This window comes from Oryctolagus cuniculus, chromosome 10 (genome assembly GCF_051225735.1).
Source record: "Oryctolagus cuniculus isolate XC-2025 breed Fujian yellow rabbit chromosome 10, ASM5122573v1, whole genome shotgun sequence".
In the NCBI taxonomy this organism is placed as follows: domain Eukaryota; kingdom Metazoa; phylum Chordata; class Mammalia; order Lagomorpha; family Leporidae; genus Oryctolagus; species Oryctolagus cuniculus.
This window is the reverse complement of record NC_142876.1, coordinates 104,166,491-104,180,711: the sequence shown is the minus strand read 5'-3', so window position 1 is coordinate 104,180,711 and position 14,221 is coordinate 104,166,491. Positions and strand designations below refer to the sequence as shown.

The 14,221-nt window shown below is 63.7% G+C and overlaps 1 protein-coding gene across 1 annotated transcript; it reads right to left on the bottom strand.

The window, feature by feature from the left end:
• Window positions 1-369: 369 nt before the first annotated feature.
• Window positions 370-8,905, bottom strand: CLEC3B (C-type lectin domain family 3 member B). Its single transcript, XM_008260499.5, has 3 exons — window positions 8,746-8,905; window positions 5,135-5,233; window positions 370-803 (listed from the first exon to the last, which is right to left on the bottom strand). The coding sequence occupies exons 1-3, from the start codon at window positions 8,864-8,866 to the stop codon at window positions 403-405; spliced, it is 621 nt and encodes a 206-aa protein (XP_008258721.3). The 5' UTR covers window positions 8,867-8,905; the 3' UTR covers window positions 370-402.
• Window positions 8,906-14,221: the final 5,316 nt, after the last annotated feature.

The window sequence follows — 14,221 nt, the reverse complement described above, 5'->3', positions numbered from 1 at the left end:
GTGCTGGGTGCTGGGTGGCTGAGATCCAAGAAGACAGCTTACCTACAGCTCGTGCATGGGGGTGGGGAGGGGCTCAGTGAGTGGCAGGGTGATTGCAGCAAGCCACACCCACTCACCACCCCCCCCCCCACACACACACTCCCTTTCTCACGGGGCTCCTGGACCAGCTCCCCGGCCGGCCGTGCTGGGAAAGGGTGGGGTGCACATCTCCCTGCGCCCCACTCCTGCCCAGGCCGCTTTCCCTTAGGGGCGCTCCCACTCTCACCCCTCCCCCATGTGCAGGGCCCCACCCCTCCCCTCCCGGTTAGCACCCCTTTCCCTCCTCCCCCCCCCCCCCCCCCCGGGGCCCGGCACAGAGCCGAGGCCGCGCCAGGCTGCACGGATTTTATTGGCCCGCGGGCGCTACACGATGGCGAATTGGCAGACGTAGGGCAGCGCGGTGCGGCAGCGCTGGTCGAACCACTTGCCGTTGGCCGCGCCCGACAGCGTGGCGCAGTTCTCGGCCTTGCCGCCGTCCGGCTGCGCCGTGATCTCCGTCTCCCAGTTCTTGTAGGCCGCGCTGGCACCGGTCATGTCCACCCAGGCGCCCTCGGCCGCCATGTCGTTGAGGCCCAGCCAGATCTCGGCCTCGGGGCCCAGGCTCTGGCGCAGGTAGTCGTGGAGCGCGTCGTTCTCGGAGCCCGACTGCGGCGTGCCCAGCGTGCCGCCGCGCGAGATGCAGTCCTCGCTCGCCTCGTGGAACGTCTTGGCCTGCGAGAAGGCCAGGAAGCACTTCTGGTGCGCCTTGGTGCCCTTTAGGCAGACTGGGGGGAGGGGAGACGGAGGGGTGGCTGTCACCCAAGCTGCCCGGGGCAGGCCCCGCCCACTCCTAGCCCCAGGCCAGAGAGACCTGAGCAGGGCACCCTGGGCAGCAGCCAGGCCACACCCCTCCCTTGCAAGGCCGGACACCTGCCAGCTCAGAGCAAGGCCACACTCCTGGAGGCTGAAACCCAACAAACACGGCCTCAGTGGCGTCCCCACGTCCCCGTGGGCACCCGACCCGCCTCCCGTGGCTCTCAGCGTCCCCCGGAGCCCACGGAGGTGTTCGCTCATGGGCTTCGGCCCAGGGAGCTGCCTGCCTCCTCTGTGTCACAGCTTAGCATTGCCCTGTGCCTTGCCTGCCTGCTGGGGACACCGTGACGTCCCATGCCGGGCCCGAATTGGCGCCCACGTCCAGGGAGTGGCCACTGAGCCCTCCTGCCCTAGCTCAGGACAGCACTGCCGGGTCGCCGTCGTGCTCCGAGCTCCCTCGGCAGCCAACGGACGCGTTCACAGGCTCCGGTGCCGCTGGACTCTGCCCCTGCCCGCGCCTTCTTCCTCCTGTGCCTGCCCGCCGTGCGTGCTGAGCCCGGTCCCTGGGGGATGCTGGTGCTCCGGGTGCGACCGCGGCCACTGGCCTTCGGCGGCTCGGGCCAGGGCACGAGCCTGCCAGCTCCGCTGCACTCGGCCCCCGCCGCGCCCTGGGCCGCAGCCAATCCCACGGTGTGCTGTCACGGCTCGGGCGGGGCTCCCGGAGAGCAGGGCCTGGGCGGGCCTGGCCCCTTGTGCCTGTCAGGGACCTCCCTGGCTCCTGCGTGGGCGGGTGCGTGAGCTGGGTTGTGGAGGGAAAGGCCAGCAGGATGACGGGGCCTCCGTGAGTCATGGAGGGAGGCATGCAGGGAGGTCCCCACCTCGCCCCGCCCTCAGGCGCACGTAGCGCCGGGTTCTGCTGACTTTGTGCAAGCGCACCAATCAGGAGGGAGCTGAGAGCTCACCCTGCAAGGGCACCCTCCCATTTCACAGATGAGCCCACTGAGGCCCGCAGAGGCAGGGTGTGCGTTCTGAATCTGTGCTCTGGGCCACCTGCTTTCGCGTCCTGTCTCCCATGTCTGCCCCGCTTTGGCGGCCGGAAGAGCTATGCGCTCCCTTTCTCGGACCCTCTTCAAGCCGCGTGGTAGAGTTCTGGCTGGCAGGGTGGCTGGGCCGCGCGCCTCCTGCTTCATGCCTTGAGTGCATGGATGATGCCTGGAGTTGGGGACCACACGGCGAATGAAGCCTCTGAGCAGAACCTGAAGCTGCCTACTTCCAGGCTGGCTTCCTGCGGAGGCCACTGTGGGGTTTTCTGGAACCTTAGTCCCCCCCCCCCCCCGGAAGAAAAGCAGATATAGAAGAACAAAGGAGGCTACCCTGACAGACTGCAGTAACTGATAAGGGAAGAGCTGCTAACCAAGGAGCCTGCTGGAGAGGAGGGGCTGCAGACCCCTGGAAGGTAACGCATGAGGGACTTCTCAGGTGGATCCCGGGGAATGAGTAGGCTGCCAGGACAGCATGTGCAAAGGCCCCGTGGTAGGAAGGACATGGTGGCCAATGTGGATGGTGGACTCAATGGTCTGCATGTGTGGGGGGGGAAGCGGCTCTATGAGGAGTGGAGGTGGGAGGGGTGAAGAGTTGGGAGGAGTGAGGAGGTTCTGGGAGGGATGAGGAGGTAGGAGAGGTGAGGAGGCTCTGGGAGGGGTGAGGAAGCTCTGAGAGGGGTAGGGAGGTGGGAGGGGTGAGGAGGCCCTGGGAGGGGTGAGGAGGCCCTGGGTGGGGTGAGGAGGCTCTAGGAGGGGTGAGGAGGCCCTGGGAGGGGTGAGGAGGCTCTGGGGGAGGTGAGGAGGCCCTGGGAGAAGTGAGGAGGCCCTGGGAGGGGTAAGGAAGCTCTGAGTGGGGTGAGGAGGCCCTGGGAGGGGTGAGGAGGCTCTGGGTGGGGTGGGGAGGCTCTGGGGGAGGTGAGGAGGCCCTGGGAGGGGTGAGGGGGCTCTGCGTGGGGTAAGGAGGCCCTGGGAGGGGTGGGGAGGCTCTGGGTGGGGTGAGGAGGCCCTGGGAGGGGTGAGGAGGCTCTAGGAGGGGTGAGGAGGCCCTGGGAGCGGTGGGGAGGTGGGAGGGGTGAGGAGGCCCTGGGAGGGGTGAGGAGGCTCTGCGTGGGGTGGGGAGGCCCTGGGAGGGGTGGGGAGGCTCTGGGTGGGGTGAGGAGGCCCTGGGAGGGGTGGGGAGGCTCTGGGTGGGGTGAGGAGGCTCTAGGAGGGGTGAGGAGGCCCTGGGAGCGGTGGGGAGGTGGGAGGGGTGAGGAGGCCCTGGGAGGGGTGAGGAGGCTCTGGGGGAGGTGAGGAGGCCCTGGGAGAAGTGAGGAGGCCCTGGGAGGGGTAAGGAAGCTCTGAGTGGGGTGAGGAGGCCCTGGGAGGGGTGAGGAGGCTCTGGGTGGGGTGGGGAGGCCCTGGGAGGGGTGAGGGGGCTCTGCGTGGGGTAAGGAGGCCCTGGGAGGGGTGGGGAGGCTCTGGGTGGGGTGAGGAGGCCCTGGGAGGGGTGAGGAGGCTCTAGGAGGGGTGAGGAGGCCCTGGGAGCGGTGGGGAGGTGGGAGGGGTGAGGAGGCCCTGGGAGGGGTGAGGAGGCTCTGCGTGGGGTGGGGAGGCCCTGGGAGGGGTGGGGAGGCTCTGGGTGGGGTGAGGAGGCCCTGGGAGGGGTGGGGAGGCTCTGGGTGGGGTGAGGAGGCTCTAGGAGGGGTGAGGAGGCCCTGGGAGCGGTGGGGAGGTGGGAGGGGTGAGGAGGCCCTGGGAGGGGTGAGGAGGCTCTGGGGGAGGTGAGGAGGCCCTGGGAGAAGTGAGGAGGCCCTGGGAGGGGTAAGGAAGCTCTGAGTGGGGTGAGGAGGCCCTGGGAGGGGTGAGGAGGCTCTGGGTGGGGTGGGGAGGCTCTGGGGGAGGTGAGGAGGCCCTGGGAGGGGTGAGGGGGCTCTGCGTGGGGTAAGGAGGCCCTGGGAGGGGTGGGGAGGCTCTGGGTGGGGTGAGGAGGCCCTGGGAGGGGTGAGGAGGCTCTAGGAGGGGTGAGGAGGCCCTGGGAGCGGTGGGGAGGTGGGAGGGGTGAGGAGGCCCTGGGAGGGGTGAGGAGGCTCTGCGTGGGGTGGGGAGGCCCTGGGAGGGGTGGGGAGGCTCTGGGTGGGGTGAGGAGGCTCTAGGAGGGGTGAGGAGGCCCTGGGAGCGGTGGGGAGGTGGGAGGGGTGAGGAGGCCCTGGGAGGGGTGAGGAGGCCCTGGGAGCGGTGGGGAGGTGGGAGGGGTGAGGAGGCCCTGGGAGGGGTGGGGAGGCTCTAGGAGGGGTGAGGAGGCTCTGAGAGGGGTGGGGAGGTGGGAGGGGTGAGGAGGCCCTGGCAGAGGTGAGGAGGCTCTAGAAGGGGTAAGGAGGCCCTGGGAGGGGTGAGGAGGCTCTGGGGGAGGTGAGGAGGCCCTGGGAGAAGTGAGGAGGCCCTGGGAGGGGTAAGGAAGCTCTGAGTGGGGTGAGGAGGCCCTGGGAGGGGTGAGGAGGCTCTGGGTGGGGTGGGGAGGCTCTGGGGGAGGTGAGGAGGCCCTGGGAGGGGTGAGGGGGCTCTGCGTGGGGTAAGGAGGCCCTGGGAGGGGTGGGGAGGCTCTGGGTGGGGTGAGGAGGCCCTGGGAGGGGTGAGGAGGCTCTAGGAGGGGTAAGGAGGCCCTGGGAGGGGTGGGGAGGCTCTGGGTGGGGTGAGGAGGCCCTGGGAGGGGTGAGGAGGCTCTAGGAGGGGTGAGGAGGCCCTGGGAGGGGTGAGGAGGCTCTGCGTGGGGTGGGGAGGCCCTGGGAGGGGTGGGGAGGCTCTGGGTGGGGTGAGGAGGCCCTGGGAGGGGTGAGGAGGCCCTGGGAGGGGTGGGGAGGCTCTGGGTGGGGTGAGGAGGCTCTAGGAGGGGTGAGGAGGCCCTGGGAGCGGTGGGGAGGTGGGAGGGGTGAGGAGGCCCTGGGAGGGGTGAGGAGGCCCTGGGAGCGGTGGGGAGGTGGGAGGGGTGAGGAGGCCCTGGGAGGGGTGGGGAGGCCCTGGGAGGGGTGGGGAGGTGCGTGGGGTGAGGAGGGCCCGGGGCCCAGAGAGGGCCGGAGCCTATTCTTTGTGGAGCCTCTGGTCCTCTGGGACCTTCTGTGTTGCACACTCAGCTGTGGCCGGAGGCTCGGCCGCATGGCTGCACATCAGAGCAGCCCCCCCTCACCAGGAGAGGCGGCGGCTGGGGACGGGCGAGGCCCCTGCACTTGCCGGCCTGACGCAGGGGAGAGGTGGCTGCTGGCCACACGGCCACCCACACTCACCGGTCTGCAGGGCCTGCTGCTCCTTGAGGAGGGCCACTTCCTGTGCCAGGCTGTCCAGCCGGCTCCGCAGCTCCTCAAACATCTTCGGGCTCACGACATCTAGGACAAGGTTCAGAGGAAGCGGGGACAGGGGCAAACGTCAGGAAGGCAGGGGAAATGGGGTGGTGCTGGGGACTGGACAGGGTGGGCCCTGCTCCCTCCAAGCACAAGGGGACGGGGTGGGGAGGGAGGGTGGTGACTCCCCACACCCTGCAGTCTTGGCCTGCGTCCTCTCTGTGCAGTAGCGGCGTCTCCTGCATGGCTCTTGGTTTGCCTGGCGCTCCTGCTACTGCCTTAGCTCGGGATGGCTGCTGGTCCCCAGGGGCAGGGGTGGGTGCCCAGCCACCCTCTCCCCTCCAGGCAGGGCAGAGCTCAGGAAGCAAGGCCAGGGTCCCTTGAGCCGTGTGGGGTTCTCTTCCCCCAGCCACAGCCAGCAAGGCTGGGGCTCCAGCCCAGGGCCCCAAAGGTAAGCCTGCACACCCCACGTGACCTGCAACTGCTCAGCCTCTCTGAACTTGGTTTCCCCATCTCAGAGGACGGTGGGGGAAGGACACGGGTCACAGCTCACCCACTCTCGTGAGAGCAGAGGGAACCCAGCGTTTGCGCTTTGAGGAGGCCAGTGCTGGGGCCAGGCTCGGGGCTAACCCTTCCCTCTGCCACCTTCTGCCATGCTCAGATCAGCCTGTGACATGGGCTGCGTGGTGGTCTGGGCTGTCCCCCGCCACCCCATCACAGGCAGGGAAACCGAGGCCAGGCTGGAGTGACTCGCCCAGGATCACAGAGCCCGTGGTTCACAGGACTGGCCTGGACCCTAGGTCCCCACGCCCCCAAGGCCACGGCCAACTCCGGCCCCACCCTGCTGGGGCTCTCAGGAGCAGGTGGGGAACGCCCGCTGGGCATACCATGGGCAGGCCACTGCCTTTCTGAAGCCCCAGTGGCTTCCAGCAAAGCTGCTTCCAGCATGGGGTGGGGAATAGGGAGCTGCGCTCCTGGTCCTTTGGGCTGGGCCTGCATAAGGGCCACGGTTGTGAGGGCTGAGGTCAGAGCAGGGCACGAACTAGTGCATTCCAAAATTAATGATGCAATTTATCAGACCCGAGGAAGACGCCCCAGAGACAGACGTGCAAGGCACGGAGCAGGGAGAGGTTGGGACTGAGCAACCCCTGCAGTTGCGCGTGCCTCACCCTGGGCCTCTGGTTCCCAGCAGCTCTGTGCCCAGGGATACGTTAGCAGGGGTGCACATGAGGTTGTGTGAGATGCACACTGCACAAGGGCGTTCAGCTCAGGGTATGGGGGAAGAGCCTGGCCATGACCAGGCAGGGTCAGACAGAAGGAGGGTGACCTCCTACAGGGTCAGTTCAGAGGGCGTGCCTTGTGCCTCGTGCACAAAGCATCCTCCAGGGCCTGTAAGCAGCCAGGAGCCGGCAGCATTAGGCTCAGTGGAGGGGGGTGTGGGAGCAGGGGCGTCTCTACAGCCATGGGTGGGCTTGGAGTGGGAGGGGGGCTTGGTGGGGGTGGCCCTTGAGCTGCCCTGTGTCTCTGAGCCTCAGACTGCTGATGTGTTAGGGGAATGGACACCCTCCAGGTCCCCGTGCCTGGCCCAGTCCCTGTTCTAAGGGTTGGTGGCCCCTCTGAAGCCATCCTGTCCCCTGTACCCCTCTGCGGTGTGGCCGTGTGGCCTCTGCAATGCCAGCCTTCTGAGCCCTTCGTGCACGCCCCTGGCTGGCTCAGCACACAGCGCACAGGGGCTCCCAGAAGCACCCTGGGCTCCTGCTTCTCACCCACCCTGGGGGTTGGAGTGGGGACTTAGCACAGGCCTTGTCCCCCCCTCCATTCCTTCCCACCTGCTGAGTGGCCTCCTCTGGGATGAACCCCCCTCCTCCACATTTGTGTGCCAGCCCTACAACAGGACTGCCCCCCCCCCCAATCCCTGCTGCTCCCAGGAACCACTGGCCACGCATGGGAAAGGCAGGCGCTGGAGCCCACTCTTGTCCCCAGAACCAACGTCTGCAGAGGCGGGGCCTGGGCACCTGGGTTTTGATGACCTCTCTGCCCTGCCCCCAGCTCAGCTGCTGATGCCTGAGTGCTGGCCACCACAGCAGGGGCTGTGTTTCCCTGTGTCTGTGCCCAGCACCTATTTGAAGCCACTTCAGAAAGTGCCTAGGAAAATGGAATTAAAAGGTGTTTACTGCAGTGCAACACGTTTTGAAATCCGTGGAGGATGCACATTGTGAAAAACCCAGGCACAGACTGCAACATGTGTTGCATTGAGATCAACTTAATTTTTCATTTCCCACAAGCTCTGGTGTTGGTCCCTGCAGGGAGAAAGCTCTGGCAGGCTTGCTGTGCGGCGGCAGGTGCGCACTGAGTCAGAACACAGAAGTGGGCTTCAGCCAGAGGCTCTGGCCGCTGATCGAAGGCTCCCAGGGTCCTGGGCCTCCAAAGGGCCCCCCAGGGAGAGCACTCCAGGCAGGTGTCATGTGCCCCCGGCAGCACTGAGCCCTCCGTGCCTTGCCCACATTCTGTGCGTGGTCATGCATGCATACAGTCTGAAAACCCAGCTGGCTCGCGGAGTGAAAGCCCCCCTCCCCACCATAACAGAGGCTGCCCCCTGCCCCACAGCGTTTCTGCCCAGAGACTGGTCACTGTTGCCAGCTCTTGGATCTTTCCAGAAAAGTCTTGTGCAGATCCGTGCCAGCACAGTCCCCATTCTGTCTTGAGCTTCTTCCCTTGGTTCCCTTGTGGACTGAGTCTCGGAGAGTCTTTTCTCCCATCCCATGGGGCTCCGTGGTACTGAGGGACCTTCATGGACGGCACTGTCCATTCACAGAGGAGATGCAGAGAGGGCCCTGGGCAGCCCCACAGCCCCTTTCCTTTCTTCCCAGGCTCCTGGCCGCGGCTACCCGTTGCTCTGCCCAAATTCCCGCCCTACCTCCAGGGACTGTTCCCCGCCAGGAGCACTCTCAGGGTGACAGCCCAGCTTGTTGCCATGGCAATGTTGTCTCCACACAGCCTGGGGTGACCTCACTGCAGGCAGGGCTGCAGGCACAGGTCTAGCAGCAGCCAAGACAACCCCAGGACACCCCACGCGGGGAGGTAGCCGAGGAGAGCAGGGCAACTTCTGGGCCATGAGCCTGGGTGGGAGCAGGCTGTGACACCCTAGGACAGGGGGAAGTCTCTGGCTCTTTTTCCTCCCTATGCATCAAGCATATCCCGTGCCAGGCACTGGGCTACGCACCTGCACATAATTTGCATCATCAAATCTGTGTAACAAGCCTTTGGGCCGATGCCACCATCCCCATTTTAAAGATGAGAAAACTGAGGCTTGGAGCTTGCAAAGCACAACCTGTGTGGTGCACCCTCGTGAGAGCCAAGCCTCTCCACACTGCCAGGACAAACGTATGGTTTCTTTGAAAGTGTTGTGGGAATGCTGGGGAGAAGAGGAGCAGCTACCAACTTAGCTGATCTGGAAAGTTCGTGAATCTGAGAGCCAGGGGTTGTTCCGGTGCCAACACCACCCCGGGTCCAGAGGGGGCGTCCTGGGAAGATGGGGGGCCCTGCCCCCTCCTTACCTTTCTTGACATTTGCAGCCTTCTTGATTTTGAGGGACGGCTTGGACGTTGGCGGCTCGGCGGGCACCTGGGTCAGGAGGGAGAAGAGGCAGAGGAGCAGGGAGGTCCCCCGGAGCTCCATGCTGAAGCCTGCAGAGCGCCTGGGTCGGGACACAGTGGCAGCCGCGCCCTGCTGGGCTGCGGTCTTAAAGCAGCAGCTGCAAGGCCCTCTGTCCAGGAAACCCTCCCAGACTCGGCGGCTGGCGTGCCAAAAGGAAAAAAAAAAAAAAAAAAACACAAAAATTAAGGCCTGCAGAAGGAGGAAGGCCCGCGAGGCCAAGGAACACCCAGCCGGCTGCCCGGCCCTGCTTTTCTAGAAACGGAGAAAGTCAGAGCCTGCCTCTGCGGAGCAGGCCCCCTGGGTGGGGGCTGGGCCGCGCCTCTGCCTGGCACCAGCCCCTCACAGCAACACGACAGAAGCTCTGTCACTTCCCCGCCTTACAGCTGGGGAAACTGAGGCTGGGTGCCATGCAGGGATTTGAGAGCAGCCAGGGGCCTTCCAGGTGGGTCTGGGCTGGCCGCCCCAAGGATTTAGAATGCTTGCTATGATCATTTTGGGGTTCTGTCTCTATGTACATGATTGCACTTTTTGTTTTTTTTTTTAAAAAACAACACAACACACAAGGAGTGGGTGTTCAGTACAGTGGTGAGACACTGCCTGGGAAGCTGTGTCCCGCATCCCAGGGCCCGAGTTTCAGCCCCAGCTGTTTCCAGCTGACACACAGTCTGGGTGGTAGAAGGCCACGGCTCAAGCCCTGTGTCTCTGCACCTACGTGGGATACCCACATTGAATTCTAGGCTCGTGGGGTCAGTCTGGCCTAGCCCCAGCGAGTGTGAGCAGCTGGGGAGCGAACCAGTGGATGGAAGATCTCGCTCTGCTTTTCAAATAAGAAAAAAAAAAATTAAATACAAGAAAAAAGCCCTTCCCTTCTTCGCATCCCCCTTCTCAGCCATCCTGTCCTGAAGTCAGTGGGATGGGGAGCAACCACAGGTGATACAGTGTGGGAGGGGTCAGAGAGGGAGCAGGGAGAAGGTCCGAGCCCAGCAGGGTAGGGGGAGGCATCAGGGAGAGCAGAGGCGTGGGCGATCAGCACAGAGGGGAACAGCTGGGACGAGGCGCTGGGCACACACGGGAGCATGGGGCGGGGGTGACTCTGCAGGACAGAGGGAGCCGGGTTTCTCAGTCAGACAAAGGAGTTACACATGTGGAGAGGAGAGTTACAAGGCTAAAATCAGAGTGACTGGTGAGCCGCTGCAGATTTGAACATATCAAGCTCAGTCTATTGCACCAGGTGGAAATGTGTGGGGCCACTCCCCCTGGTACAGCCTTGGTCCTCGGGGCCTCCATGTCCTGGCTTCTAAACAAAACTTTCCCCTCAAGGGCCTGGAGCCCCTGGAGAAATGGCTGGATCTGCACGGGCTGGAGAAAGCAGAACACAGCGCCATCTTGAAGGAGGTGCCCGGGGCCAAAACCAGGGACAACATGTGAGCACCAAAACAGTGATCGCAACAGAACAGAAGGCACAGCACAGGGAACAGAAGGCACGGCTCATGCGGATGTGAATGAGGAAGAGAATACACCACAAGCCCAGGGCCCCCTGGGGAGCTTACTCAGCTCCCAGGACCTGCAGCCGGCAGCCTTACTCACTACAGAAAGAAAAACAAGCAAATGGTGAACCAAGTTAACGTCATTAACAGCTTGCTGCACCTGCCGGGCGGCAGCGGGAATGAAGCCTCCCTCTCTGAAATTCCTACCCAAACCATCGGACACCCCACAACAACTGTGGTCGCCCTGGAAGCTGGCAGTTGCCGGCTGGGGGACGGAGGACGCCGGACGAGCAGGGTGGAACCCTGGACAAGGACATGAGGGGGACGCTGGGGCACAGGGTGGTGGTGTCAGCCCCACGCTGCCATCCAGCGTGGTGGGGGCGGGGGGCGCTATGAGACGCACGCTGAAGTGCTGGGCAGAGACGAGGTGGCAGGTGACAGCTGACTCACCCGTGGGGGCGAGGGGTGGGGGGGTTCTTCCACTTGCAGATTTTGACTTGAGATTGTTCAGGAAAAGAAACGAGAGTCCTTAAGGAATTCAGGTTTTTCTCTGCCTCCCAGGGATCCGCTCTGCCCCATCTGGCTAAGGGAGTAGTCGGCTCTGTGGCACAAGGGGTAGGAGCCTTGCCTACACACTTCCAGGGATGGGGAGCTCATTTACTTGAAAAGCAGCTGGCTCCACCAGCGGACCCTTGGCTTGTTATAAAGCCCCCGCCCGGGGTGGGGGTGAACCATGACCCAGGGGTCCCTGGTGCTGGCCAGGAATTGGCTGTCCTGCCCTCCGTCCCTTCTCCTCCTTGCACTTCCTGAGGTCAGACTGGACCCTTTATTCAGGAAGCCACCGACGTCTGGGCTTTTGGGGGCTTGGTGGCTACTGTGCTTTATTTGTTGCCAGTGTCAAACCTGTGGCCGGGCGTGGACCACCACGAATCCCATCCCTGCCGTGAGAATCTCCTGCCTGCATGGTGCAGGGGCAGCGGGGGAGGGGTGCTGCCCTCAGCACCCCGTGTCTCCACATCCACTTCCCCCTGCACACACAACAAGAACAAGGCCCAAGGGCAGGAAAATGAGAGGAAGCACGCCCGGGAGACACCCCTCGGTTCTCAAGTGCTTTGTTTTTCCCTCTGGCACAGTGGGAAGGCTCAGAGCTCCAAAACAAGCTGGGGCCCTCCACCCAATCAGCCTGAACCACACGGAAACTTCTGGCCCAGCGCGGCTCCACCCCCACCACGCCCGGCACAGATGTTTCCTTTTAGCTCCCCTGGCCCCGGGTCAGCAGAACCGCGGCCCAGCCCACGCAGCCGAGAACTTTCCAAAGGGCAGGCATGCAGAGCACCAGTCTCCAAGAACACTGCGGCGGCAGGCTCAGTCCTTGGTCAACACCAGACAGGAGGGGCCTGGAACCTGGGCCTCCAAGATGGCCGCCTGCAAAGGCATCCATTCAAACGGTGGGGGCTGGGCTGTCACCTGCTCCGCTCGGCGTCAGCTCTGCCCCTGGCTCTCACGGAGCTCCGGTTGTTCTGTCCTTCAAGGTGGGCCTGGTGGCAGGGGAAGCAGACCTGGGAGTGTGGAGTTGCACATCTGGCTGAGATGCGCTGTGATGGCCTTGAACCTTGCTGACCATCATGAAAATGATACTGAGTCTGCTCGATAGCTAGGAGCTAGCATCTGTCCCCTGCTCTTCTCAAACCCTAGCTGAAGCCAGGAGCCGGGAACTCCATCCGGGTCTCCAGTGTGGGTGGCAGGGGCCCAAGGACTTGGGACATCTTCTGTTGCTTTTCCAGGCACACTAGCCGGCAGTTGGATCAGAGGTGGAACAACCAAGACCTGAACTGGCACTCCAGTAGGGGATGCCAGCGTCCCAAGTGGTGGCTAATGCTGCTGTGCCACCATGCCAGCCCCAGCCTTCTGGTTTTGAAGGCGTGCCACAGGCTGACAAGTTGGCTGATGAGCCTGCCAGTTTTGGGGAGACTTCCCATGGCAGTTCTCATTGTTACCACTGACCTGCACCATCGTGTGGTCCAGATTTCTCACAGCCCAACACTTCCTGTCTTCCTGTGCCTCCCGCCACAGGCGACTCTTGGTCACACCAACGCGAACCCAGCCACCACCACTCACAGGCCACAGACTCATCCACCTGCAGGGCCTGCTGCCTAGGGAGACCACGGGTACCAATTAGTCTGCGTTTCCCCCGGAAAGCAGAGCCTGGGGCAAGGACTCCTGTTCTGCTGGCTTGTTTGGGAGGGGGTCCCACAAGCACAGGAGAGAAGAGGAGGGGAGTAAAACGGAAGGAGAGAGAATCCAGGGCCTGATCCCACGGCACAGTCTGATGAGGGCACCCCGTGCCTTTCCCACTGGCTCCCCTCCCGGTGCTGCAGGTCACCTCAGGAGGCCCTGAGTCCCCAGACCCCGAGTGCTGCTCAGTGGGATCAGAGAAGCCTAAGAACCCAAACCCGCAAGTGTCTGGGAAGCAATGGGAGCGAGGCCGCTGACAGTCTGAGAGCTGGGACACAGCCCCAGAGCACCGAACACGTGGGACACCAAGAACCGCTTCCGCCTCACCGCACCGACCCTACAGCGGTGACTCACGAGGTGCCAACGACACTGGGATGCAAGTCGCTGTACCTGCTGTTCTCCCTCCCCTGCATCGCGAGCTGCTTTGGGAACGTACCTGGAAGTGGAATTACTAGGTCAAGGGCACGAGCATTTCTAAGGCTTTTCACATACACTACCCAGCTGTGTCCAGAGCCAGGGACAGCAAAGTCGGGCTCTCCTGGCGGCTTACAGGAGACCACTGTCTACGGAGGGAAATCAAGCTGCTCTGAATGCCCTCATGCGTGTGCTTTCAGGTCTGCGTTCCTAGGGGCTGGGAATCCTTGGGAAGCCAGCGATGACAAACAGTAGAGGCTACTTTAGTATTACATAAACTTGCAGTCCCTACACCCCGACCTGCACTCGGGCCCCCTTGGCTGTTCCCTCCCTTGAGGCCATTGAAGACACCTGTGGCCCTGCTGGCTGTGACAGCTGGCCTCTCTCAGGACACTTGTCCAAGTCCCCGCCAGTCTCCGCCTTCCTTTTTCTCTTCATTCTCCGAGACCTGCAACCATCAGCCCTCGCCAGCACCCGCCTCTCCTGGAGACCTAAGCCACCGGGTGCTTCACTTGTGCCAGACGCGTCTTACGTGCAGGCTGCTTCCAGGGATGCTAACTCGCGTTCTCTCCCCTTCCTCTGTTCTCACCACAACTGCGTGGCTGGCCAGCCCACACCTGTCCTGGCAGAACCTCCTGCCCTTCTCAAGGGCAGCACAGCCGAGCTAGACCAGGCCAACACGCACAGCTCACGGCCGAGGGCCTGGAAGCTGTGCAGCGCCAGGTGGCACCAACCCGGAGCGGGGAGGAGGGGCAAGGCTGACCCCTGCCTTGTCGTGACGCCGGAGGGACAGTTACTGGGAAAAGATCTGAAAAGATGGAAACCCGGGCCGTGTTCTCCACGGGGCAGCAGCGTCTCAGCACGGGGGCAGCCGCCCGGGCTGGGAGGGGGGCCCAGGCCGGCACTCCTGGGAGGGCTGCGAGGGCTCTGGCTCTCATTCTGTGCTTTCATTAGGCAAGAAATTCCTGCTGCCTCGCCTGTGTCTAGCCAACATGCAGGGCACAAACACGCCTTCATCAATCAGCTCCTTCCCCAGGGCTCCTTAACCGTGAGGGAGGACGGAAGGCCGCCCTGCCCGTGAGCTGCCCGAGTGGTAGCACGCTGCCTGGGAGCAGAGCACCGGCTTAGGGAAGCAACGGCCTTGCCTTCTACCCCAGGGCACGAAGGCGGGCTGGGAATGAAATGACAACATCTCTCAAGCAGGCTTCGGGGTGGTGAGCAAACTCCGGACTCTTAGGAA